The sequence below is a fragment of the Bidens hawaiensis genome, unplaced genomic scaffold (assembly GCF_021521415.1).
Source record: "Bidens hawaiensis isolate Kalapana, Puna unplaced genomic scaffold, B.hawaiensis_p1.1 tig00015201_1, whole genome shotgun sequence".
In the NCBI taxonomy this organism is placed as follows: domain Eukaryota; kingdom Viridiplantae; phylum Streptophyta; class Magnoliopsida; order Asterales; family Asteraceae; genus Bidens; species Bidens hawaiensis.
In genome coordinates this window covers 375,470-400,203 of record NW_027492350.1, presented here as the reverse complement: position 1 = coordinate 400,203, position 24,734 = coordinate 375,470, and the positions used below count along the sequence as shown (strand labels likewise).

Here is a 24,734-nt window from a genome sequence, read left to right as displayed (position 1 = left end):
GCATTTCGTTGAGAAGCCTGTTGAGATTATGGATCGCGAGGTTAAGCAAACCAAGCGCAGTCGCATCCCTATCGTGAAAGTTCGCTGGGAGTCCAAGCGCGGAGCCGAGTTTACATGGGAAAGGGAAGATCAAATGAAGATCAAGTACCCGCACCTGTTCTCTGCGCAACCTACTTCGAGATAAATTTCGGGACGAAATTTCTTAAAGTAGGGGAGACTGTAACATCTGCCCCGATCCGACCCGACCCAGGTACCCGTTTCTCTGACCCGATCTCTTTCTTTTATGATTTAATATTTATTTATACTTATATTTTACTTTTAATAATAATAATATACTTTTCCTTCCCGCCTCTTTCTCTCTCTTTCTTTCCGCCGTCCCGTCCCTCTCCTTCTCTCTTTCCGCCTTCTTTTCCCTCTTGTCGCCGTCCCGCCCTTAAGCCTTGTTTCCCTCTTTTTCTTCTAACTCTTTGCTTGTCCTTTGTTCCTTCCCGCCTAAGGTTGTCTGCGCAGCTCCACGCGCCAGACCCCTTACAAGGAATCCTGCGTGAAGACCATCTGTTCCAGCGATACGCGAAATGAACTCTTCTCGCAGCGCGCTAAGAATTGTAATTCTTCTCGCAGCGCGCGAAGGACGGTAGTTCTTCCCGCGACGCGCTAAGGATTTGTAGTTCTTCTCGCAGCGCGCTAAGGATCGTAGTTCATCCCTCGACGCGCGAAGAATTATAGTTCTTCCCGCGGCGCGCTAGGAATTTTAGTTCCTCCCGCGGCGCGCTAAGAAATGTGACTCTTCCCGCGGCGCGCTTAGAAATGAAGTTCTTTCCGTGACGCGTTAAGGTTGTTTCTGTCTGCCTTCGCGCTCGCGCTCTCTTGACCTTCTGTGTCTGCCTTCGCGCTCGAGCTTTCTCGCGCTAAACCCTTTGAGTTTTCTTCTGTTTAATCTAGCCGTTTGCTTTTGTGTTGTCTTATCTTTTGTGCTGTTGACCTAATCTGCTTTATGTCTGAAAAGTTACTTTCGGCGCAGCATGCGCACCAACCCTATTGGTTGGCAGAAAAAGTGACTGACATTATCTTTGGAGATCTGCTTTTTCCATGCCTGACCTGTACCTTTATCTGAACCGCCCATGCCTTTTTTTACTGTTCCCTGTCAACTTTATCTTGCCTCTGCAGCTGCCATATCTTTCCATATCTTTTGCTTTTGGATTCTTATGCTTTTTGATATCTTTTGCTTGATCCTGTTAAAGATCTTTTCCCCTTTTCTAGGGATTATGTCTCCTAGGGTTTTCCTATAAATAATAATATTTTAACACTACACACACAAAACACTTAATCTCTCCTGTTCTCTTGCTCCTTGCTCTCTCTGCCGTCTTCCTCTCTGCCTCCGTCTTCCTCCCTGTTCTGCCCTGCTTTTCCGGTAATATATATATATATTATATAATAATTTACTTATTAATTATGCTAACTTATAATCAAGACTTAAAACAAATCATTAAAACAACAATCTTATTTATAGGTTAACTTGTGCTTGTTTAAAGTTGGTTCTTGCTTTATCTTACACCGCATCGTTTATCAAGTGAGTAATCTCGTACCTAATACCTTTTTGCTTTTAATGTTTTGGGATGTTCATGTGTTCATACAAACTTAGAGTCTTAAACTGTTTATGAACTTTAGTCGCGCAGTATCCCATGTGTTGAGGACGTAGACTTGGCTGTTTATTTGTATGTGTGGATCATTAACCGTCTTGTCGGTCTATTCCGCAGTTCTCATGGTACCATTAGATGAACACGGGAGAACTATCGTTTATGATTTTCTCTTTTGTTTACACATGCACAGTTTGTCTTGTTTGTGAGCTCAATTGTGAGCACTGGCAGTCTTATGAATCTTAGAGTTGGTCCCGATCAGATTACACCCTTGTTGAAAACCAGACATACACATGTTGCGCGCAGATTTATTGTTATCTATGTATTGTATTAAACTTGATTTCTCACCAACACGCAAGTGTTTGACGTTTATTTTAACACATGTTCAGGTTTGCAGTAGCTGTTTTGGAGCTTGTGGACACCTAGGAAGTTTTCTTTATTTTGGACCTAGATTAAAATGTATCAAGACAAGTTATTGCTGTTTTATTATTATGATTTATAATATATTGATTTATGATGATTTATGTTATCTTGTGTTTACCCTGCGCGTGCGCGAATGAATGTATTTATTAAATATTGACACCCAATAGTGTCACGAGTAATGAAACAATATGTGGCGCCCCGATGTATAATCCGCCTTTGGTCGGGGTGTTACAGATAGCAACACAATTCCCAAGTTCATCACTAGCCCGAACATTGGCAATGACCTGATAGAACAGTTACACATAAGTAACTCTAAAAATACTTGGAACATTTATGATGAGAATAAGGCACATACCTTGGGAATAGCTTCCGTCAATAGCCATTTTTGGTCCGCCTTGGCCCGGACAAGCTCCATTTTGTGTTGAGCACATTCCAACGATTGATTTCGGCTCTTGGTGTTAAGTTCAGATAAACGCTTGTCCTTGGCTGCTGATTCAGCCTGAAGAGCCTTCATTAATCTGGCTTGTTCTTCCAACTGTGTTTGGAGAACAGCCTTGGCTTCCTCAGCAACGGACCGAGCAGCTTTTTCCGCCTCCAGGGCCTGGCTGGCCTCCCTAGCTTCGTTTATAGCTTTAAGAGTTTCTTGTTTAGCATCAGAAGCAGAGGCTGCCAGCTCATCCCATTGTTCATTCATCGCCAACCAAACTCTGGTTATCTCATGAGTAGTGGACATAGTATTCGCAAAATAATAAGAATGAGAGTTTAGTAATTCTTGGCGAATACTAAGGCGACGTCTCTCCTTTTCACCATGAGGAAGACACTCCCCCAGAAATTCAAAACATGTGTCCACGTCACAGAATGTTAAATCCTGACGCAAGGACCAGTTAGGCTGGTGCGGGGTGGGATCTTCCTCCCCAGGAGATGGAGAAGTCGGTGAAGCATATGGAAATGTGCTCACGCCCCCTTGATCCCTGAAGCGGTAAACATTATGAGAGGGTGACACCGTAGTATGTTCAATTGTGTCACCCCCCTTCTTCTTCAGTGGGGAATCGTCCGCCACAAATACTGGATTTTCAACAGTGTTAGGAGACGGTGGTGGCGGACGAAGAGGTGAATCCATCAAACCAGAAATACCCTCAGAAAGGTTATCCAGGTTCACCGAAAAGTGTTAACAATGGGTTAGAAATTCTCCAACTCAAAATAAATAAAGAGTAGAGGCAAAATTTACATACCTAGAGAAGGGTCCTCCGCATCAAGTTGTTCTAAACGGGCTTCCAAGGCAGAAGAAGTTGTTTTCTTTGATTTTTTCTTCTTTAAGGCAATCTTCACAGGATTAACCTTGCGCTTACCCGCCGCCTTGGAAACACCCACGTCAACAACCGGACGTTTACCCTCAGCAGCAGCGTCATCAGGTTCTGGACCCTCAACTTCCGCAGTAACATCAACGTTATCATGGCCTGTTGCCTGATTAGTCGTGGCTCATTGACGGGTAAGACCTGCAGTTGAGCTCACAGCTTTATTAGCATCAGTTGAATAAACTTCTTCGCAAAATGATGACTCCTCGCTAAACGAGAAGAGCACAATCATTCCGCTAGAAGTAAGAGCAGTCACAGGTTTGGGTTTCAAAACGCCCTCACCTTTCTGGATGCAATCTTCAACATACTTCTCACCTTGGGCACACATTGGTTCAGAGACCAATGGCTCCGGACGAAGAGCAGTAGGAAACAAAAAGTTTTCGCTCGTCCGATCCAGAAAGGAACCATCTTTTGGATCAATCGAACGTCGCACCATCATGCCCCCTTCCTTGTCCAACAAGGTACTGAAGGCAGAACCTTCACCTACACAAATATGTAAAGTCAGAAATTATTCATATTAAGAAAGAGACGGAGGCCATAAACAAACTCACTCTTATCAGTTTTTTCATAATATGGCTCCAATGTGGGGAATGGCCACAACTGGCTCATGCCCGCCCACACCAAAGCTTCTTCCGGTAAAGCACGCATAGGTGAGGGCTCCATGGTAAGTACACGATACCATTCACGACCCTCATGAGCGGCCGTGACAACGTTCGGAAGAGCAGCATTCACTGGAAGGCGAACCATGGCAAGGGGCACCACATCCTCAGATATCCAGAAAAACTTGTTACGCCAGTCGATGGACAACTTTTCAAATTCATACCCAAGGCTTCGATCAGAAAACCCTTGACATGTATACCAACCATTACGGTTAGTAAGACGGTAAAACACTGGAAATCGATCTACGTGGGGAACCACATCACGTGCTATACATACAAATTCATAATGACGAATTCGCATCATAGCACGCGGGTGTAGTTGAGATAAATGAATTCCATAAGCGGGCAGAATTCTCTCTAAAAATTTTGTTATAGGAAGATGAAAATTCCCACGAACAAAATAATCGGCATAGAAAGCCATTTTCCCAGGCGGTGGGAAACTGGCTATAGATCCAATGGAAGGAAACTCTGGTTCCCACTCGGGTGGAATACCATACGTTTCCAGCAATTTTTCATACTCTGAATAGTCCAATGCAATTTCTATCTCATCAACTTCAGTCTGTGCGTTCGACATTATAATGGATTGAAAGGAAGAGATATGGAAAGTTAAGAAAGAATTAAGAAGATAATCAGACAAAAAGAGTGATAAAACTTCAAAAAGAAGAAGCCTCTCCCTATTTATACTCATCGCAATTAATGCGATGAGACATGAACAGTAGAAAGAGAAAAACATTACCCAACCAGTGACTGACACGTCACGCGGGAAATTCAAAAAAGATAAAAAACTGCATAATCGGGTACAGTGACAGCCGTCAAAAACGTTTCATCATCTGTTCACGCGCCTGCGAGTGGTCAACTTGTCCTTTTTTCATGATTATCCATACAACAGAAGTATTTTTTACCTAACCTCCGAACAACAAAAATCCCCAACATACATTAAGTCCAGAATTCCACCCGCACAAAGATTTCACGTGGAAGAAACACTGGACTGGGGGACTTGTGAGGTAGGGTACCAAAAAGACCCAAATACCCTTAAATACTACCCGCGGGTTATAGAGAACCCTCTTATAAACCACCCGCGGGACACTCGGGTCACCCGCACGTCACGAATGAGGAGGAACATCCTCATAACACACGCGGAAGCATCCTGGCACCCTCAAAAGTCATCCGCATGACAAGACATCTGTCCGCCTAAACAACCGGAAGGCAATGCCAGTAGGACAGCTGTCATCACTCAAGTATTCTCTAGAAGAAGGTTTACGATTCTAACTTGGGGAACACATAACATATTAACCAATGAATAAAGGACACCTGGCCAGGTTGTTATAACCATGCACATGGCCAGGGTGCAATCCGTCCTATCATTTGGTGACGTGTGTCCAGGTTGTTATACCCATGCACATGAGACGCATAGCTCAACCTATCACAAGAGAACACGTGTCCAGGCGGTTATCAAAGGTCTTCTAGAAGAGGACAGCTGCCCCCAATCATCTTCCATCACCCTTCGGCTATAAATACCTTTTCAAACGGTATGAGGTATTCATTTACTCACCTATATTCTGACTACACTTAGTCTCTGTACTTCAGTACTTTCTTAATTACGAACGTTACTGATTCTCACGCCGGAGGGTGGTTACAGGAAGACCCCCCCCCCTCTCGTCCTTCCTGTAATGAGACTCACCGTGTTTGTTTCGCAGGTTCCGGTCACTGGACTTTAGGGAGCCTCACTCATATCGTGATAGTAGTTATTGTATTGTACCCTGTGGACTCATTGGATCCAGGACACATACTTGGGGAGTGGATCCGTGTTTCTTCAGAATCGGGTACGACCGGGTATTAATACCCGGTTTTGAATTTGTAAATCATTTATTCATTTTTAAATTTGTTTAAAATTTAAATTTGCTTTGTAATTTACAAAAATAATTAAACTATATTACAAAAACTATAAATTCACTTAAGTACAAAGTATTTACTTAATAATATGCATTTTAAAAAAACTTAAACATAAAAGTTGCGAAGTAAACATAAGGGGGGGAGGGGTGGTGGATGTGGTGTGATGGTGTGTGATGGTTTTAATTTTTTTTTTATTTTTCCAAGTCCAACGGCTACATTGACCCCCCCTCCACGGCTATTTCTTCTTGGAAAACACCCCCACCAAGCGTGATGGCCATCACGCAAATTTGATATTTTCGCGTGACCATGGGAGCGGCGGCGGTGTTGCCTACCTCATCACGCGTGACGGGGAGGCCACCACGCACCGCCCCGTCCGCCCTAACAATATACTATAAAAACTCATGTATTATTTCGGGTATTAGAAAATTGTTATCGGGTATCGGGTATAACTGGGTATGGGTATGAGGTATGACCGGTTTCGGGTATTTACGGGTATAAATCGGTTACGGTTCCGGGTACGGGTATTGAGCTCAAAAAGCATACCCTATCCATACCCTACGGGTAGGGTCGGTTCCGGTATCGGGTATAGAATACCCGGGTATAAAAAACCGGTTCCGGGTATTTTTTTCGGGTCTGGTTCCGGGTACAGGCTTTTTGTGCACCTCTATGTTAGGGTGTTTGATTCGGGATGAAAAAAATGACATCAGCCGGAAGGCGTGAAACTCGAAACATTCAGGTTGGATATTCGGATATAAAATTGATAAAAAAAAATTACAGACTTGGATACGGGCCATATACTCAAAACTTTTTATTTTGATTTTCTCTCATCTTTTCTAGTAATGATGATATATGTGTAATTTTATCGTATTTAAATTGTTTTAGTTGTTAGTAACATAATTTTATGCAAAACCCTTGAATGTGGTAAGAAAACGTAATGTAGTAGGAAATCCTAACTACAAGTATACCATATATTGTATATAGTATACCTGATATCTAATAGTTTTATAATTATACTAGCAGGAGAGCCCGCGCTTTGCGGCGGGGACACAAAGGGGGTCAGTTTGTTATGGTACCGACATTTTGCATAGTCATGCTCATTCAATGAGCATTTCAATAAGAGAGCTCCGATGTCAACATAGTTTACGATACAAAAATAAGAAACTTATATAATATTATCACAAAATCTAAGTTATACACAGTTACGTTTTTAATTGGTTCTTTTTTAAAAGTTAATGAACGTTGGGTCCCTAAGGTATCGTCATTCGCTATTGGATTAATGAAAGAGATCTTAGTGGAGGTTAAGGTGAAAACAGGCTAATAAGACAAAGTGGGAGAGGAGTCTTTAAGATCAACACAAGACATTTATACCCATTTAAATCCTCTACACACATCAAAATATACATGGATTCCGAGTTGGGAGATATGTTCCTTTTACTAAACATAAATATACATAACTAACAAATACTATAGTATTCATGTTTGTTGCTTACCATAGACACCACAAAATTTTTTATTTAAAAGTCACTTAATTAGAAAAGGTTAACAGTGACATATTATCATTTAATAGATTTATAATCATCTAATTACCAAAAGCTATCTGCAGGACAACAGCAAATTAAGTAAGCGAATATGGCCTTGCATAGCAAACAAATATGCCCTTGTATTTACTTGAGTATTGGAAACAAAAGATTTCTTGTTTGCTGTTACAAACAAGTTGTCCTTCAATTTGCGCAAAACATGTAATTAGTAGAAAGTGAAGCAAAAGGCATTAATATTATGTTATATTCTCAATCACCTGTTTATGTATGGTGTGCAATCATCTTCAGAATTTCGTAACTAACATTAAAAAAGATTCAATTATGGCCCATTTGACTTTCGACTCAAACCAACCATACTCTTTTCAATACCCCTTTGACCTGGTAGTATAATGCGGATAGGTTCAATTAAGGCCCCCGTTCTTCGCATTCAAATGATCTACCATAGATAAGCTTCTGCATGTCAAGCCAGTGAAGCACCACTGGATAGATTAATGTGGGCTCTCCCTCCAAGACCCTATTTAACCTGCAGAAATTAAATAAAATATAAAATGAGTCATGATATGATCGCATGTTAAAAGAACATAAGCAAAAATGTAATAAAATATCACCTGGTTAAAGACGATTTTATCACTTAAAGTAGATGCTTTTGAATGTTCTTTCACAGCCTTTATCTTACGTGACTTGCTACACAAGTTCAATAAGCAGATTCAAATGAATATACAAAATGATGTTTAAAGAATTAAGGACACACAAATTTTCAAGCACCAGTATTGGTTTCGTTTATTTTCAACGATGCCGGTACTGATTTGGTTTATACAGTCACTCATTTTCGGTATTTTTCAGTATGGTACAGGTTCGATGTTGTGCCCGGTACGGATATAATCCTTGTGATTATTGATGTAATAACATTGAAATATATCAAAAGACTTGTTAACATCGTTCCAAAAAAAAAAAAAAAAAAAAAAAAAAAAAAAAAGTAGAGGTGGCAAGATGGAGTGGTTTTTAGATAGCGGGTCAAAAAACAAGTTTCAAGTCAGAACGGTCCACTTTAATACAAATGAAAGTAATCAGATTGAGTCAAATTAACCCGTATAAATTCTTGTTAAGTAATTTCATTTATTTGATATGTTTGAGATAAAAAAACACAGCCCGAGTCAGGTTTTGCTGAGAATTAGTATGTCGGGAGAGATTGGTAAACGGGGTATGTTTAATCTCTAATTGGTTAAGCGGGTCAATAATAACCCGTCATGGTTAACCCAACATCTTATCTAATTTAAGAAAATGAATGAACAAAAACACGTTCACTTTCTTCGTTCACCTATGTTTGCTAATTTTCATTTACAATATAAATGAAATGCTTTCAGAAATAAGTTAGCTTATTCTTGTGAGTGTGCAATAATACAGTTTTTCTAACCGTACTTGACAAGCAATTACTTACATTTAATTACGTTTTCGTTCACGATCTTTTGGTTGCCACTAAAGTAGTCATTTGGATGGTTGATACCAGCATCACAAGATGAGTTATGAAGAGCTTCAAATGTCAAAGTGCATGCCAAACTACACAATATATTACGGAAAATTAATACTTCAAAACATGAAAAGAATGAAATTTATAGTAAAAGTTAATGAGTTATGACCTGATAATGTCTATTTTTTGATTTCTCAAAAACATGTTAAACACGGTTGCTTACTCCCAATTTACCAAGATCAACCCTTAAATTTTCTTCACTGCAGACACAGAACTAAGGGTAAAAATGGTAAAACAGCTGATAAATATCCCAACGTATATCGTAATAAAATGAGATTATATTGCCTGAACTACTTGCAATCTAACATTAAGGGACTTTATTGTTCCATGTTTAAGTTTATAAATGAATCGAATGCTCAACGAGCAATTCGAGAACCATTCGGCACAAAGTTCATTTGTCTCTTGAACGAACATGAACATAATTAGACTTGTTCAATTACATATATGAACAAACAGAAACACGCGTCATGTTTGTTGATTTACGTCCATGAACGTTCGTTGTTCATTTACTTTGTTACGTTATGTTCATTTACATATTTGCTTATGTTTACACCTATACTAACTGGCCCGTCATGGTTAACCCAACATCTTATCTAATTTAGGGAAATGAACGAACAAAAACACGTTCATTTTCTTCGTTCACCAACGTTTGTTAATTTTCGTTTAGAATATAAACGAACGAAAAGAAACAAAAACATGTTCATTTTATTAAAAGATGAACACAAACAAAAACTTATGTTCGTTTAATGTTCATGTCCGTGCTCGTTCGGTTCGTTTATAGGCTAATCCATGTTAAACATTCCTAAAATGACGATAAGGGCAACCACGATGGTCTCCACCTCCAGGAGTCAACTTGAAAGTAAGATTGAGTGTAACATACCTGGCAATAACCAAGAGTTATTGAAGCAAAAGATTTCAAATACAAGAGTTTTCTACTATGAATTATGTGGTGAAAGATGCAACAATTAGCATCCGTTAGGGATTCATAGACTTTGTATTGCAATGAAATCTGTACAATATCTTGAGTTCGAATTCACACGACTAAGATTTCCAAAAAAAAAGATTGATTATTAGGATAAATTCACACGGGACTTTAAACAAACATGTGGTGTGCAAACATAGTGATCTTGATACGCATAGAAAACATATAATCTGAATTGAATAATTTGATTGCATTCGTGAAATGCTTTGATAAATTTCACAAACTAAAGAAAAAACGAACCTGTGTTTTGGCAATTGTGTGTGTGTGTGTGGTGGTGGGCTGAAGCAAGTGCAATCAACCATATACCATAGTTATACAAGTGAATATAACAACCAAGCATTGATTACCTAGTGATTTCAGAGTATCCATGACGGTTTCCGTGGAGAATTAAGGGCTGCGATGGTGTTTAATTGCAATTAAATGTTGCTGGAGGATTAATGGTTACAAAGGAGAAATTACTGAGCAATCAATTGAGTTTGTTGAATAGGTCGCCGGAGGATAAATTAACAGCGTCTTACAATGGTTAAATTACCATTCTATCCACCTAAAATGTTTTATATGTAATATAGATATAGATATGAAACTAGGATTACCAGTTTTCATGTTTGTGGTATATGGCCCAATGCAAACCCGCAAATTGTTATCAATTGTAAGGCGTGCCCACCTTTTTTTCACCGGTATATGACCCTAAATTTGTGGCATTTGGAATTATAACCGAAAGATTCGTATTTGAGATTTTAAGCGATAAATTTCATTTTGGTTTTGATATCTAGTTAAGGTCGGGTTTTGGTTAACATAATTTCCAATAATAGGTAAAGTTTAACCGTTTAAAATCAGTAAGTCCCAACTTTTGATTCTTGTGAGAAAACCTACAAACTCAACCACAAGTAATTATACATCTTAATAAAAAAAATATATACAATGATAATCAAAACTATTAAAAAAGAACCCACTAATTTCCATCTTAATGATAGCTCACTTTACTTAACAAAGCAATTTAATAGAGAGGTTAGATAAGATATATCAACTACAAGACATATTGAATGATATCTCACGAACAAAAACAAAAAAAAGGTAAACAAAAGATAATAAACACACACTCATTCTTATCCAAAAAGAAATGAGATATTTGTGTAGGGAACTTATAAGAAAATCAGGCAACTTGCCTTTTTTGTGAGATATTTAAGCTACATACAAATTTCCAAGTTTCACTACAAACAAAGACTCATCAACTACAATGAAGATGCATATGAGCATTTTCTTTTATGTATTTTTATTTAACCATGTTCTTGAAATAGTGTATGTAAATAGTGTTATTTATGTGAAGATTATTAAAGTGGACCAATATAAAAAAGAAAAAAGAAACTAAAATAGCCCCCATTTAGTCAAAATAAAAAATTAAAAAATATATAACCCTGACTTTTTTTTGTTAATTATTAAAACTAGAATAGGGAACTCAATCCCTTAATCATCTCATGAGATCATAATATCTCTGTTAAGTGGAAAAAAAGGCTCACGAGTCGTTGCGAGTCCAATTTAGTGAATACAGAAGTGACACTCATGATGACCATTGCGAGTAAATGAATACTTGAATGGGGAACTCAACCCCTTAATCATCCCACGAGACCATAATATCCCCGTTCAGTGATGACAAGGGCCCACGAGTCGTTGCGAGGCCTGTTTAGTGAAAACAGAAGCGACACTTTTCAAACGAACAAATAAATACCACGTCGAGTAAATGAAGACTTCAATGGGTAACTCAACCCCTTAATCATTCTACGAGACCATAATATCCCCGTTTAGTGAAAACAAAGGCCCATGAGTCGTTGCGAGTCCCGTTCAATGAAAACAGAAGCGACACTTTACAAACGAACAAATGAATGCCCTAACGACTAAATGATGACCACGACGAGTAAATGAAGACCTGAATAGGAACTCAACCCTTTAATCATCCCACGAGACCATAATATTCGGCCTAAGAGTCGTTGCGAGCCCCGTTCAGTGAAAACAAATGTGACACTTTTCAAACGAACAAATGAATGCCCTAATGGACAAATGATGACCACGGAAAGTAAATGAAGACTTGAATGGGGAACTCAACCACTTAATCATCCCAATAGACCATAATATCCTATTTCAGTGAAAAAAGGCCCACGAGTCGTTGCGAGCCCAGTTCAGTGAAAATAGAAGCAACACTTTTCAAACGAATAAATGATGACCACGACGAGTAAATGAAGACTTGAATGAGAAACTTAACCCCTTAATCATCCCACAAAACCATAATATCCCCGTTCAGTGAAAACAAAGGCCTAAGAGTCGTCGCGAGTTCCGTTCAGTGACACTTTTCATCTGTCACACTGTCGTGCCTTCAGGCGAGTGTTCACAAGTTATTTTCCCATATCGTAAGACGAGTGTATCCCGATATTGTGAGTTTAGCCACTAACTCATTTAAAAAATTCATTTGTCATTAAAAAAAACACTGAAGGGCTAAATATATAAATATAAATAAGATTCCAAAACAAGAAGTTGTAATCTGACTAGGACTAGAAAGATAAGGACACGTCATCAAATTGCAAGCAAAACAACGGATAAAGGACCTATATATTCGATCTAACGGATGCCATTTGTTCACAATTATTGACCGTTTCTTTCACTCAATCAATCATATTAAATAAACTATTCAAATTGATATTATTATTCAAACCAAATATCTTCAACCCTTTGATCACTATTACATCATTTATATAAACCTTCACGTGTATATATCAATCCACAAAGGCTGATTTTCATAATATCTCAACTTGTGAAATATATTGAATTAATGGCTAGTGTAGCTGGAATGATCAACGGGTACGTTTCATTAAAGAAATCTAACACGAAAAAGGCGGTGAATTGTAGTTTTAAGGCCAATGTTACATGTGTTTCGTCTAGTTCGGTAACATCTGATCCTTATAAAACGTTAAGTATACGTCCTGATGCTTCTGAATCCGAGGTTAAAAAAGCCTTTAGACAACTTGCTTTAAAGGTAATGAGTTTGTTAATTATATCATTAATTAGTCAGTTGGTCACACTTTTGTTTTTGATCAAATTTCAGTATCATCCGGATGTGTGTAGAGGAAGCAATTGTGTGGTTCAGTTTCACGAAATCAACGAAGCTTACGTTGTATGTTCACTCTCACTCTATGTAGATTTGATCTGCTTGTATGACTTTTTTGTACTTGATACCGTACATAGGTGCCAAATTTGTCGTTGACTGTGCTTTTATACGAGTTGTATGACTCTATATGATCATACTGGTCGTATAAAAGCAACATATTTCCGGCCGTATAAGATTGTGTTTTGTTTACTTGATGAAAGTTATTTGATACGATACGAGATTTCGTTATTTATTTGACTCGACAAAAGATTTCACTGCAAATTATTTGACACGACATAGAAACTAATATATATATAAGCAATGGCGAAGGTTGGTTAGGGCCCTGGGTGGCCCCGCCCCCCACCTGTTTTTTTTACGTTACAATGTAAATTTACCCGTTTTCGTCCAAAAGTTTTTAGACATAGTGTAAATTTAGCACTTTTCGGCCGAAATCTCTTATACGTAGTGTAAAATCTAGCCCTTTTCGGCCAAAATTTTTTATACGTAGTGTAAAATTTAGCCATTTTCGGTCGAAATTTTTTATACGTAATGTAAACTTAGCCATTTTCGGTTGGAAATTTGAGCCCGGCCCCCCTTGTTTGTGAAATTTTGTATACATTTTGAGCCCGCTCCCTGGTGTCTTAGTCCAAGCATCGCCACTGTATATAAGTTTATAAGTTGTTTCGTTTTACTCATTCAACTTTAAAACTGGCCGTTAGAAAAATAGATGTCAGAAACTAGCAGTTTTAAAAAAAACTGAAGTCTTATAGAGTCATACGACTAGTATGGATGGTAATACGAGTCGTATAGATGGGGTCATGGAGATGAAGCCTATTAATAATCTAGAAATCAAGTTCAAAAGTGATGTGTTATTGATTAGTTAAAACTTGAAACTTATAAACATGAATGATTTTGCAGGTGGTGATGAATAATTTGAGAGAGGAAACAAGTGTGAGTGAGGTGGACATGTATGGGCCGTCGGATGCAGGGATAGACGAACCGATGAGAGGAATGGACGATCCGGATTGGGACATGTGGGAAGAGTGGATGGGTTGGGAAGGTGCAGGAATCCGAGATTACACTTCACACATAAATCCGTACATATGAAAGGGTTTTAATCGTTTGAGATTGGCTAATGTTAATTCAAGTGTTCGTTCTGTTTGTACAAATTGGTCTCTGGAGATGATGTATATAAGGTCTACTAATTTTATGATTATTGTGTAATTATATTTATCAAGTGATGGAAGTACAAAATGGTTTCAATGAATTATGATTTTGTTTGTTGTGTTTGTAGTTTCATTTTGCTTATAAAATTGTAGCTGCAATTGCAAAACTAGTAAGTGATAAAAGCAATGTCTTCTCCATGCCACCTTAAACTCCCCAAAAATGAATAATGGGAAGGTGTATGTCAACTTGTACAATTTAGGTAACTGCAAATACACTTATATTAGAACATGCGGAGTGGAGTTGAAAAAAAACGTGGCCGACCAAAAATAGCGTCCCCCCCCCCCCCCCCCGGGTCTGTCCCGGGTATTTTTCCCAAAGAATCTAGGATGTATATGCCAGATTCCCCGATTCAATTTTCGAGTGGTTTGGGCTTTAGGAAGAAATAGGGGGGAATGGGAAAAGTTGGAATGATTCCGTGATGTTTTGAGAAAATTGGAAAAACCGAAAAAATAAGGAAAAAGCTAATGTAGCATGTGAGATAAAATGAGGGAAAACAGGATGACTCCCTATGCTCTTAACACTAGTGGGTATGGAAATTGTATCACCGCCCAAGGTGATAAGGTGGCTGCCACAACGGGGTTTTGAGGAGAGGGTGAAACGATTATGGGTGGCTATTCAATGTTACAATGAAGGCGGCAAAAGGACAAGAGATCGTGGTGACAAGGATTCTATGTGAAGATCCTACGGTATGTTGACGTAGAAGCAACCTACATCAACGTCCGCACTCTTCCTGCGATGAGCAGGAATGAAGGGTGAACCGTTAGGGTTGTATCCATTCCCTCCTGTCTAACATATTAAAACATCTCGTTTAAAATAAGGGAAGAAAAAAGACACGAAACATCATAATATGTTCGGATTACAGTTGAGTTTTTGACAATAATATATTAATATGGCCATATGGGGGTGAATGTTAAAGTTTGGGATCTTATGGTCTCGTGTTGAAACCTGACTCAAGTGATTTTCTCACATGTGAATTTCTCATTGATGGTTTTCTGGATGAGTCAGGTCTTTTGACTCATCAAAATCAGTATTAACGATTGAAATTTCGTTTCAGAAAAACCCACTCAGTAATCTTAATGACGGTTTAAAAAAGTATGTTCAAAGGTCCATCACTAACAGTAAAAAACAAGATACAATACAACTGTTAATGCATAAATTACAAGCTAAGAAAGACGTCACCCTCTTCACTCTGATCCAAAAAGACTTGTACTCCAAATTTGGTATCTGACTCCATCTTCAATCATTAGGCGGCTGCTGCTGCTGTTCTCTGTGTATTAAATTCTGATCTAAACACGTCTATGTGCAGGCAGGCTGTGTGAAGAATTATAATCATCTTCTTATTATTACGTAATTGACGTTTTTTAAATTGTCTGTAGTCAAACCCTAACTCATCAATAAGCACGGCATGAGCTGACTGACTGACTGAACTAACTGACTCAATTTTTCCCTCCAATTCGGTTAGTTCACTAGATTATTCTTTAGATTATTATTATTATTTGTTGGTGATTTTATTTATGCTGTTAATTATGAGTTCGTTTTCATCCACTTTGATTAGTGATAATTGTGACCACACCTCATCTTCTCCGTAGACCTTGCAAAACCATAAAACACTCGTTGAGGGGTCGGAGGGTGGTTCAGAGACTCCGGTTTTATGGTTTTGCAAGTCGTTGGTTTTATGGTTTTGCAAGTCTGAAGCGGAACAAAGCAAAACTACAAGGGGTTATAGACCGGAGTCTCTGCAAAACCATAGGACAATACAGAGACTCCGGTTTTGTGGTTTTGATCGTTTGAAGCAGAACAGAGCAAAACCACAAGGGATCATAAACCGGAGTCTCTGCAAAACCATAAAACAATACTTGAGCATAGGGGTGTGGTCCTGAGACTCCGGTTTTGGGGTTTTGCATGTGAAGCATAACAGAGCAAAACCACAGGCAAATACTGGAGTCTCTACAAAACCATACTTGAGCATATGAGGGTGGTCCAGAGACTCCAGTTTTGTGGTTTTGCTAGTCTGAAGAGGAACAGAGCAAAACCACAAGGGATCATAGACCCGAGTCTCTGCAAAAACCATAAAACAATACTTGAGCGTATGGTGGTGGTCCAGAGACTCCGGTCTTGTGGTTTTGCTGGTCTAAAGTGGAACGGAGCAAAACCAAAAGGTAAGAGACCGGAGTCTCTGCAAAACCATACTTGAGCGTATGAGAGTGGTCCAGAGACTTTGGTTTTGTGGTTTTGCAGGCTAAAAAGGAACATAGCAAAACCACACGGGGTCATAGACCGGAGTCTCTATAAAACCATACTTGAGCGTATGAAGGTGGTCCAGAGACTCCAGTTTTGTGGTTTTGCTGGTGTGAGCCGCGACGGAGAAGGCGAGGTGAGGTGTAGTCACACTCTGATAGAATCTAAAAATTAGGATCACTCGAGATACTAATTTTATATAATAAACTTCGACATCCCAACGAAACGATTGAGTGATTGACACAGCTATTAAGCAAACACTCTGACAGTTACTAACATAACTTCTCGACTACTCCTTATTGTGCGGTCAGTAGCTTTAGGCGGGAATAGACGTTGATGGGTTGGGGTTCATATCACTCTCCTTAATAGGAACATATACAACGATATTCGATTAAACTAGATGAAATATATGTATCCTAACTATAAGTCTTTCCGTTACTAGACAATACTAAATGGAAGACTTAAAAGATCGTCTTCTGCCAAAACCAGCATCCGCAATAAACCTTGGAGACGCATCTTCTAGGCCATATGCATCATTCCGACAACCTTTCCAAGGCGTAGATGTTTCAGGCCTGAAAAAACGAGGCCAGGGTCTTCGATCATGGATCCGTGTCGATGCATCAACCGGTGAATCCCAAATAATCGAGGTTGATAAGTTCACTGTGATGAGACGGTGTGATCTTCCTGCTCGTGATCTTCGTTTACTGGATCCTCTGTTCGTTTATCCGTCAACGATATTGGGTAGAGAGAAGGCTATAGTTGTGAACTTGGAGCAAATTCGGTGCATTATTACAGCTGATGAAGTCTTGCTTTTGAATTCTCTTGATAGTTACGTGTTGCAGTATGTTGTGGAGCTGCAAAGGCGGTTGAAATTTGCAGGCGCAGGTGATGTGTCTAGGAACACGTCATCTGATTATTTGCCTTTTGAGTTCAAGGCTCTAGAGATTGCTCTTGAAGCTGCTTGTTCGTTTCTTGACACACAGGTTGAAAATTTATTATATCCTGTTAATTTTGTTTACTGATACTCCTTCCGTCCCATTATAAGTGTCCACATTTCCTTTTTTATTTGTCCCATTACAAGTGTCCACTTTCAAAATTTATTAGTTAATTTCCAAGTTTACCCTTAAACACACACAACTAATATTAATAAACAATATTGATGGACCCACTTTTCAAGGGTGTTATTGTCATTTGGTAAGAAAAAAAAGTAATCATTCAATCTACCTCAAACTTTGTGTTTTTCAAACTTGGACACTTGTAATGGGACGGGGAGTAATATATTAATAATCTTGTAAAATGTTTTATCAGGCAGCAGAATTAGAAATTGAAGCGTATCCGTTGCTAGATGAACTTACATCAACAATTAGCACTTTAAACTTGGAACGTGTTCGTAGACTGAAAAGCCGACTTGTGGGGTTGACCCGCAGGGTCCAAAAGGTACTTTATCTTTGACTTTCATTGACTTTGGACCTTTGACCTCTGATAATGGTTTTCATTAGGACTGGCAAACGAGTCGGGTCAGGCGGGTTCGGGTCACGGGTAGGGGTGCAAACGAGCCGAGCTGCTCGCGAGCTACTCGAGATCGACTCGTTTAAAAGCTCGAACGAGCCGAGCTTAATTGAGCCCGAGCCTAAAAGTAAGCTCATTTCATAAACGAGCCCGAGCCCGAGCTTCACGTATCGGGCTCGTTAAAAAGCTCGAACGAGCCAAGCTTAATTGAGCCCGAGCCTAAAAGTAAACTCATTTAATAAACGAGCCCGAGCCCGTGCTTCACTTATCGGGCTCGAGCCGGCTCGCGAGCCTAAACGAGCCTGTCATTTATATAATTTTTTAAAATATGTATTTAATAATTATTTATTAATATATATAATGTTATAAAAAATAAATCAAAATAACTAAATAATATATATCATTCTATACAGAAAATTATAATAGAAAAAAATATATAAAAATAATTATATTTTTTTAAAAATAACTTATAAATGGTAAACGAGCCGAGCCCGAGCCGAGCTCGAGCTTGAAAATCTACTCACGAGCCGAGCTCGAGCTCTATGTAAGTTAAACGAGCCGAGCTCGAGCCTGGTCGAGCTCGGGCTCGGCTCGTTTGCACCCCTCACTACTCACGGGTCAAAGCGGGTTTGGTCAGAACTGGTCGATTAAAAACAGGGTTAATTTTGTTCGGGTTAAAAGGGGTCAAGGTAGAATAAGATTTGGGTCATAACGGGTTAAAATAGGTCGCTAGTTTAAAAAATGCTTTTTTTAACCTTACGTTACATTTCAGCTTTGCTTCTGGTTTTCATATAGGTAAGAGATGAAATAGAGCAGCTTATGGATGATGATGGAGACATGGCTGAAATGTACTTAACCGACAAGAAAATGAGGATGGATTCTTCATCCTACGGTGGAGATCAATCTACGGTGGGATACCGGTCAACCGACGGTCCACAATCAGTTTCAGCTCCCGTATCTCCAGTTTCATCACCGCCAGATTATCGAAAGCTTGAAAAATCTATAAGCTTTGCAAGAAGTAGGTACGAGAGCATGAGGAGTTCGGAAAGTAGTAAACAAAATATTGAAGAAATGGAGATGCTTTTGGAAGCGTATTTTGTTGTCATCGACAGCACTCTTAATAAGCTTACCTCGGTATTAAATCATTAAATTTTTTTATTCGGTTTCTTTGTATAACTCTTTGATCATTTTGTTTTGTATTATAACAGCTGAAGGAATACATTGATGACACAGAAGACTTCATTAATATTCAACTGGTATGTGTAATGTGTCCCTTCTTTAAGTTGCAATAAAATAAATAGGGGTGCAAACGAGCCGAGCCCGAGCTCATTTTGACTTACGAGGGCTCCAGTTCGGCTTATTTTAAGCTCTTTTTATAAAGCTTGAGCTTGCTCGTGAGTCGGTTTTTCAAGCTCGACTCGAACTCGGGTCGTTTGTTATTTATTAATTAATTTACATATGTTTTAATTATTATTATATATTTTGAGAAAACCTTTAAAGAGCCTAAGCTCGGCTCGAACTCGGGTTGTTTATTATTTATTAATTAGTTTACATATGTTTTTAATTATTTTTATATATTTTGAGAAAACCTTTAAAGAGCCTATGCTCGGCTCGAACTCGGGTCGTTTATTATTTATTAATTAACTTACATATGTTTTTAATTATTATTATATAGTTTGAGAAAACCTTTAAAGCTCGTCTCGAACTCGGGTCGTTTATTATTTATTAATTAATTTACATATGTTTTTTATTATTTTTATATATTTTGAGAAAACCTTTATAGAGCCTAAGCTCGGCTCGAACTCGGGTCGTTTATTATTTATTAATTAATTTACATATGTTTTAATTATTTTTATATATTTTGATAAAACCTTTAAAGAGCCCCGAAAATAAGCATAGCTAATAATTATTTATGCTAGATAAGTATATAACTATATTTATAACATTGGGGTGCAGGATAATGTGAGGAACCAGCTTATACAGATTGAATTATTACTAACAACCGCTACATTTGTCGTCGCCATATGTGGAGTCGTAGCGGGGGTGTTTGGCATGAATTTTCCGATAACATTGTTCGATAGCCCAACGGCTTTCGATTGGGTATTGTTCATTACAGGAGTCGCCGGACTCATTATATTCTTTTCATTTTTGTGGTTTTATAAGTCTAGAAGAGTGATGCCATTTTAAAATAAAAATGCTCAAATTGTATTATCATTGTCTGGTTTAAGACAGTTAAACAATTTCACCTGAAATGTACATGTTTTCACAAAAGTCAAAGTCAAAAGTCACGAGGGTCAACGAAGATAACAGGAGACGACGCAGATTTAATCCAATCGTGCGGTTCGGAATTCTTGTTGATTTCAAGCTTCTTGATACACCAAACGTCTTCGGCCCAAGAAAATTTTCACCAATGTGGCATCACCTCTCGTACCGGATCAGTCTGGCCCACTTCCGCCACCACGGCCCGACACAAGACGTCATTCTTAGCCATATTGTGCGTGTGTGCACACAACAACTTCATGAGCTGGGAAGCACCGAAGCCTCTCATGTGAAGTCCGTACAAAAAATAAACCCCAAACTGCTTAAAAAAATTCGGCACAGAAGGAAATCTTAAACAAGGCATCAAAGTGTACAAAACCCGACTTCCTGCGCACTCCGCGTACGATAGTGGCGACACCCCCTTTACTTGAAACCAGAACACCTCCTTAGTGTTCCATATGCTTAATAACGCAAAACTAGGGGGTAAAATGGTCATTTTAGGATCCAAATGTTCAACATAAGTCTTGGGTATGGCCATAACAGTACCTAAATTAAGTTATGTAAAATTATATCAATATCCTCAGGAAAAAACTCGGAATCCCCCAAGGTCTTGTAATAGACCGAGCCTGCAAGCTGTGGGTTGAGGCGTTTGATCACAACACCCGAGATCAACAGCTTGTTGTGGGCATGAACCGGTTGGACCAATATTGTAAGGCTACGGAACCTGATGTAATCACATTTTAATGTAAATAGGTTTAATGAGGCTTCGTTGTAGGAATCAGTTGCCATGTAAGCGTAATCGGCTCCATTCTTCTTGCACCATTCTTCTAAATGTTGGACTAGTTTTGTACCAATGCCTAGTTTTCTATATGTGAAATATAAAATGTCAAATTGATGATTAAGTTAGTTAAAACACTTATAAAGAATAATGATGAGAACAATTATCAGTGTCCAAATCTAATAAAATATTCCCTCTTGTTACTAAAGAAACTTTGACATTCTATTAAATGTAACCCATTAAAAACATTTTCATTTTGATGCTTTATATTAAAAAAAGTTATTAATCCACCAATAAACTACTAGTTGATCATAAAGTATATAAAGTTTCATTACAATATTTGTTACAACATTCAATACAAAAGTAGTTATGTGTATAGAACATTGAGATACACATAATCAGTATAACTTTTTTATTTATATATTATTCTTGACGTCTTTCGACATTTTTCATTTTCTCTTTCATCAAATCAGTAAAGCAATTCGTCACAATTCTATATTTAAAAAGTTAAAATTGACCGTGCGTATTGTAATTAGTAGCAATCTCTCATGTTGGGAATCATTTTTCTTTTGTCAAACTGTTTATAGTTAAATTATAATGCATTATTCGCGATGTGGTATAAACGAAACCAAATTCAAAAGAAACCACTTACAAGAAAAGAAAAGAAGAATAACATCGAAAAAGATCCACCCTCCACCAACTAATAACAATTATATATCACTATCACTATCACTAACAAACCTATAAAAATGTCAAGAGAATCTGATCAACCAACCCCTCTTCACAAATATATCGTAACCAATAAGCGTGCTGATTCGAAATGTTACGGTTTTGATGATTTACAAAAACCACATTAATTAGCAGACCAATATTACTTGCATAGTTGCATGAACCATGTTAAAGACACATATGTGACATGTTATATTGTTATATATATACCTGTGGGCTGGAGAAACTCTAAGTCCAAGTACATAAGCTAACTTTATGTAAACTCTATGTTCATGGTTTCCTTTGCTTACTGTCTTGATGCAACCCCTTATTCCTCCCACTATTTCACTCTTTTCCACATGCTCAACAACCTGCATCGTGATCGGTGAAAAAGCACCGTCAGACAGTGACAGACCCAAGATTTTTTTTCAAGGCAACTGTCCATACCGTATAGTCTTAGTATAAATAATACTAATCCCTTTTTCTTTCTTTCTTTCTTTTTTTTTATGAAGGACAGTTGCCTCCCATTCTTTATACAAGAAAATACGAGGAAATTATTAAGGTTATTGTGTGTACCAGCATGACATGAAGTGGGAAATGGCGGACACGACATAGAGGGCCGCCTAAGAGATTGGTGATTAATGAAGGTTTTCCAGTATGTCAGAAATCACAACGGCTGTCAAAGGCCTCCACGGCCGCCTTGTCTCTCTCTTCGTCGTACTCTCTAATGACTAGGGGCTGAGGATTTTGAGAAAATCTAGTTGACATTAGGCTGAGGGGTGTGGAGCGCTAGAAAGGGCGCAAGAGGCCAGCCGCTCGCGCCCCGGGGCGCGAGCACCACACCACCGAGGCGCGAGAGGGGCGCGAGAGGGGCGCGAGCGCGGAAAAAGAGGCAGGCGCAAGGGGGTTCGCGGGACCTGTGGGGCGTAAATGGGCTTGGGAATGGTGAAAAGAGCCGTTGGAGTCTTAAAAATGAGCCGTTGGCTCTTTATTTAATAAAAAAAAAAAAAAAAAAATTTCTCTATATATATCTATATCAAATACAAACCAACAACAATATAAAACATACAATTTTCTCTCTATTAAACCTATATCAAACCCAAACCAACACCAATATCACATACCAATATCACATACCACACCCAAAACCCAAAATCACCCCATCTTCCAAACCTTTTTTTAAAAACATGGCTGGAAATTGGTACCCAAACCTAGATTCAGATTACAGTTACGACGATTTATGGTCGGCACCGGACCAAGCGATGTTTTATTCGGGGTCGCAACAACCATCCGGCTTTCAACCATCCAACATACAACCGTCTCCTAACTTTGTAGTTCCGGAGACACAAGAACCAGAAGGTGAAGCTGCGGGACAAAGAAGACGCGTCCACCGGAAAAAACAAGTTGCAACGGACGGGTCGGGTTCGGCTTCGACCGGAAGTACGAAACGGAAAATCACTCCGTGGTCATCGGATGAGAAGGAAGCCCTGTGTCGGGCTTGGATAGTCACTTCTGAGGATCGGCGTTGCGGTAATTGTTTTAACGTTTTTAAAAATGATTTTTAATAAAAAAGTTAAATAAAAAAGTTAAATGACTTACAAATTTATTTATGCATTTTGCAGCGGACTACCAAAAGAGCAAGGTCTTTTGGACAAAGGTTAGGGAGACGTTCTATTCGCTCGTTGGGAGTACAGAGCGGAACGCCGATATGATTTCGGGTCGGTGGACCGAAATCAGAAAATTTGTCGGCTTGTTTACTAATCTGTTCAACAGGAACGCCGGTCGTATGAGACCAAGTGGCAGTGACGATTTGGCGGTTTATAATTTCACTGTCGAAGAGTGGAAGCAGGAGTGCCTGCGGAGGTATGGGACGGTGAAGACGTGGGACGATGTAAAGGTGTGGGAGAGGTTGAGAAGGTGTTCTAAGTGGGTTGAGCTGGTGGCGCCGGACGTTGATGCGGAAGTAGGGCCGAAACGGACTAAAACTAGTTCGTCTGGAGCGTACAGCACTTCCGCCGGGTCGGATTGCCGGGTTGGATTCGACCTAAACGTTGCGGGGGAGGAAACGTCTTCACCGCCGAGGAGGCGGCCATTGGGAAGGGACGCCAGGGGCAAAAAACCGGCTGAGGGGGAAGCCGTAAACATCAACGATCTTGTTGAATCCCTCAATAAATTCAACAAAACCATGGAGGTGGTCTCTAATGACAAAAAGGAAAAAAAAAGAATGAGAGATTTGGAATTCCTTACAAGAGACTTCAGTAACCTAAATCCGGTCGACCAAATGCTGATGGAAAAACAAAAGGAACGTATCCGGAAGAGGTTGATCGAAGAAGACCAAGCCGAAGAATAAGAATAATGTTTTTTTTTAGTACTTTAATTTTTTTTTTAGATATTAATGTGTTTTTTTAATTAATGTGTGTTTTTTTAAATAATTTATGAGTTTTTTTAATAATACGTTTTTTTAATACATTTATAAAAAAATTAAAAAAAAACCGCTCGCGCCCCCTCTCGCGCCCCTCCACACCATGTCCCGGGGCGCGAGCACCACAACCAATACCCATCTTATCAAGTTTCTCTCTCTGCCACACGTCACAATATTATTGGCTGGCGCCCCCACTCGCGCCCCCTCTCGCGCCCCCCACACTCCTCAGCCTTATATATGAGTGAAGGAAGGAATAATGTGGTACGAATTTTTTCTATATTTGAAAGCTTGTAACGTACCCTATGACCTACAATGTATATATGCAAGCATAGTAGCTACCTAGGGTCTAGGGGTGCCAACTTGGCAGGATATATGAATATTTTTTTTATTGATTTTGTTATGGTCTTTTTAATTAAACGGCCTTCTAATAAAACTATACAGT

The 24,734-nt window shown here is 38.9% G+C and overlaps 2 protein-coding genes and 1 pseudogene across 2 annotated transcripts; 2 read left to right on the top strand and 1 right to left on the bottom strand.

The window, feature by feature from the left end:
- The first annotated feature begins 12,768 nt into the window (after positions 1-12,768).
- On the top strand, positions 12,769-14,339 carry LOC143548574 (chaperone protein dnaJ 8, chloroplastic-like). Its single transcript, XM_077039690.1, has 3 exons — positions 12,769-13,040; positions 13,110-13,178; positions 14,070-14,339. Exons 1-3 carry the CDS (start codon positions 12,837-12,839, stop codon positions 14,256-14,258), a joined length of 462 nt encoding a protein of 153 aa, XP_076895805.1. The 5' UTR covers positions 12,769-12,836; the 3' UTR covers positions 14,259-14,339.
- Positions 14,340-17,012: 2,673 nt separating this feature from the next.
- On the top strand, positions 17,013-20,500 carry LOC143548596 (magnesium transporter MRS2-1-like). Its single transcript, XM_077039714.1, has 5 exons — positions 17,013-17,599; positions 17,925-18,053; positions 18,921-19,259; positions 19,334-19,381; positions 20,082-20,500. Exons 1-5 carry the CDS (start codon positions 17,069-17,071, stop codon positions 20,310-20,312), a joined length of 1,278 nt encoding a protein of 425 aa, XP_076895829.1. The 5' UTR covers positions 17,013-17,068; the 3' UTR covers positions 20,313-20,500.
- LOC143548584 (putative N-acetyltransferase HLS1 pseudogene) lies at positions 20,404-22,638 on the bottom strand (annotated as a pseudogene).
- Positions 22,639-24,734: the final 2,096 nt, after the last annotated feature.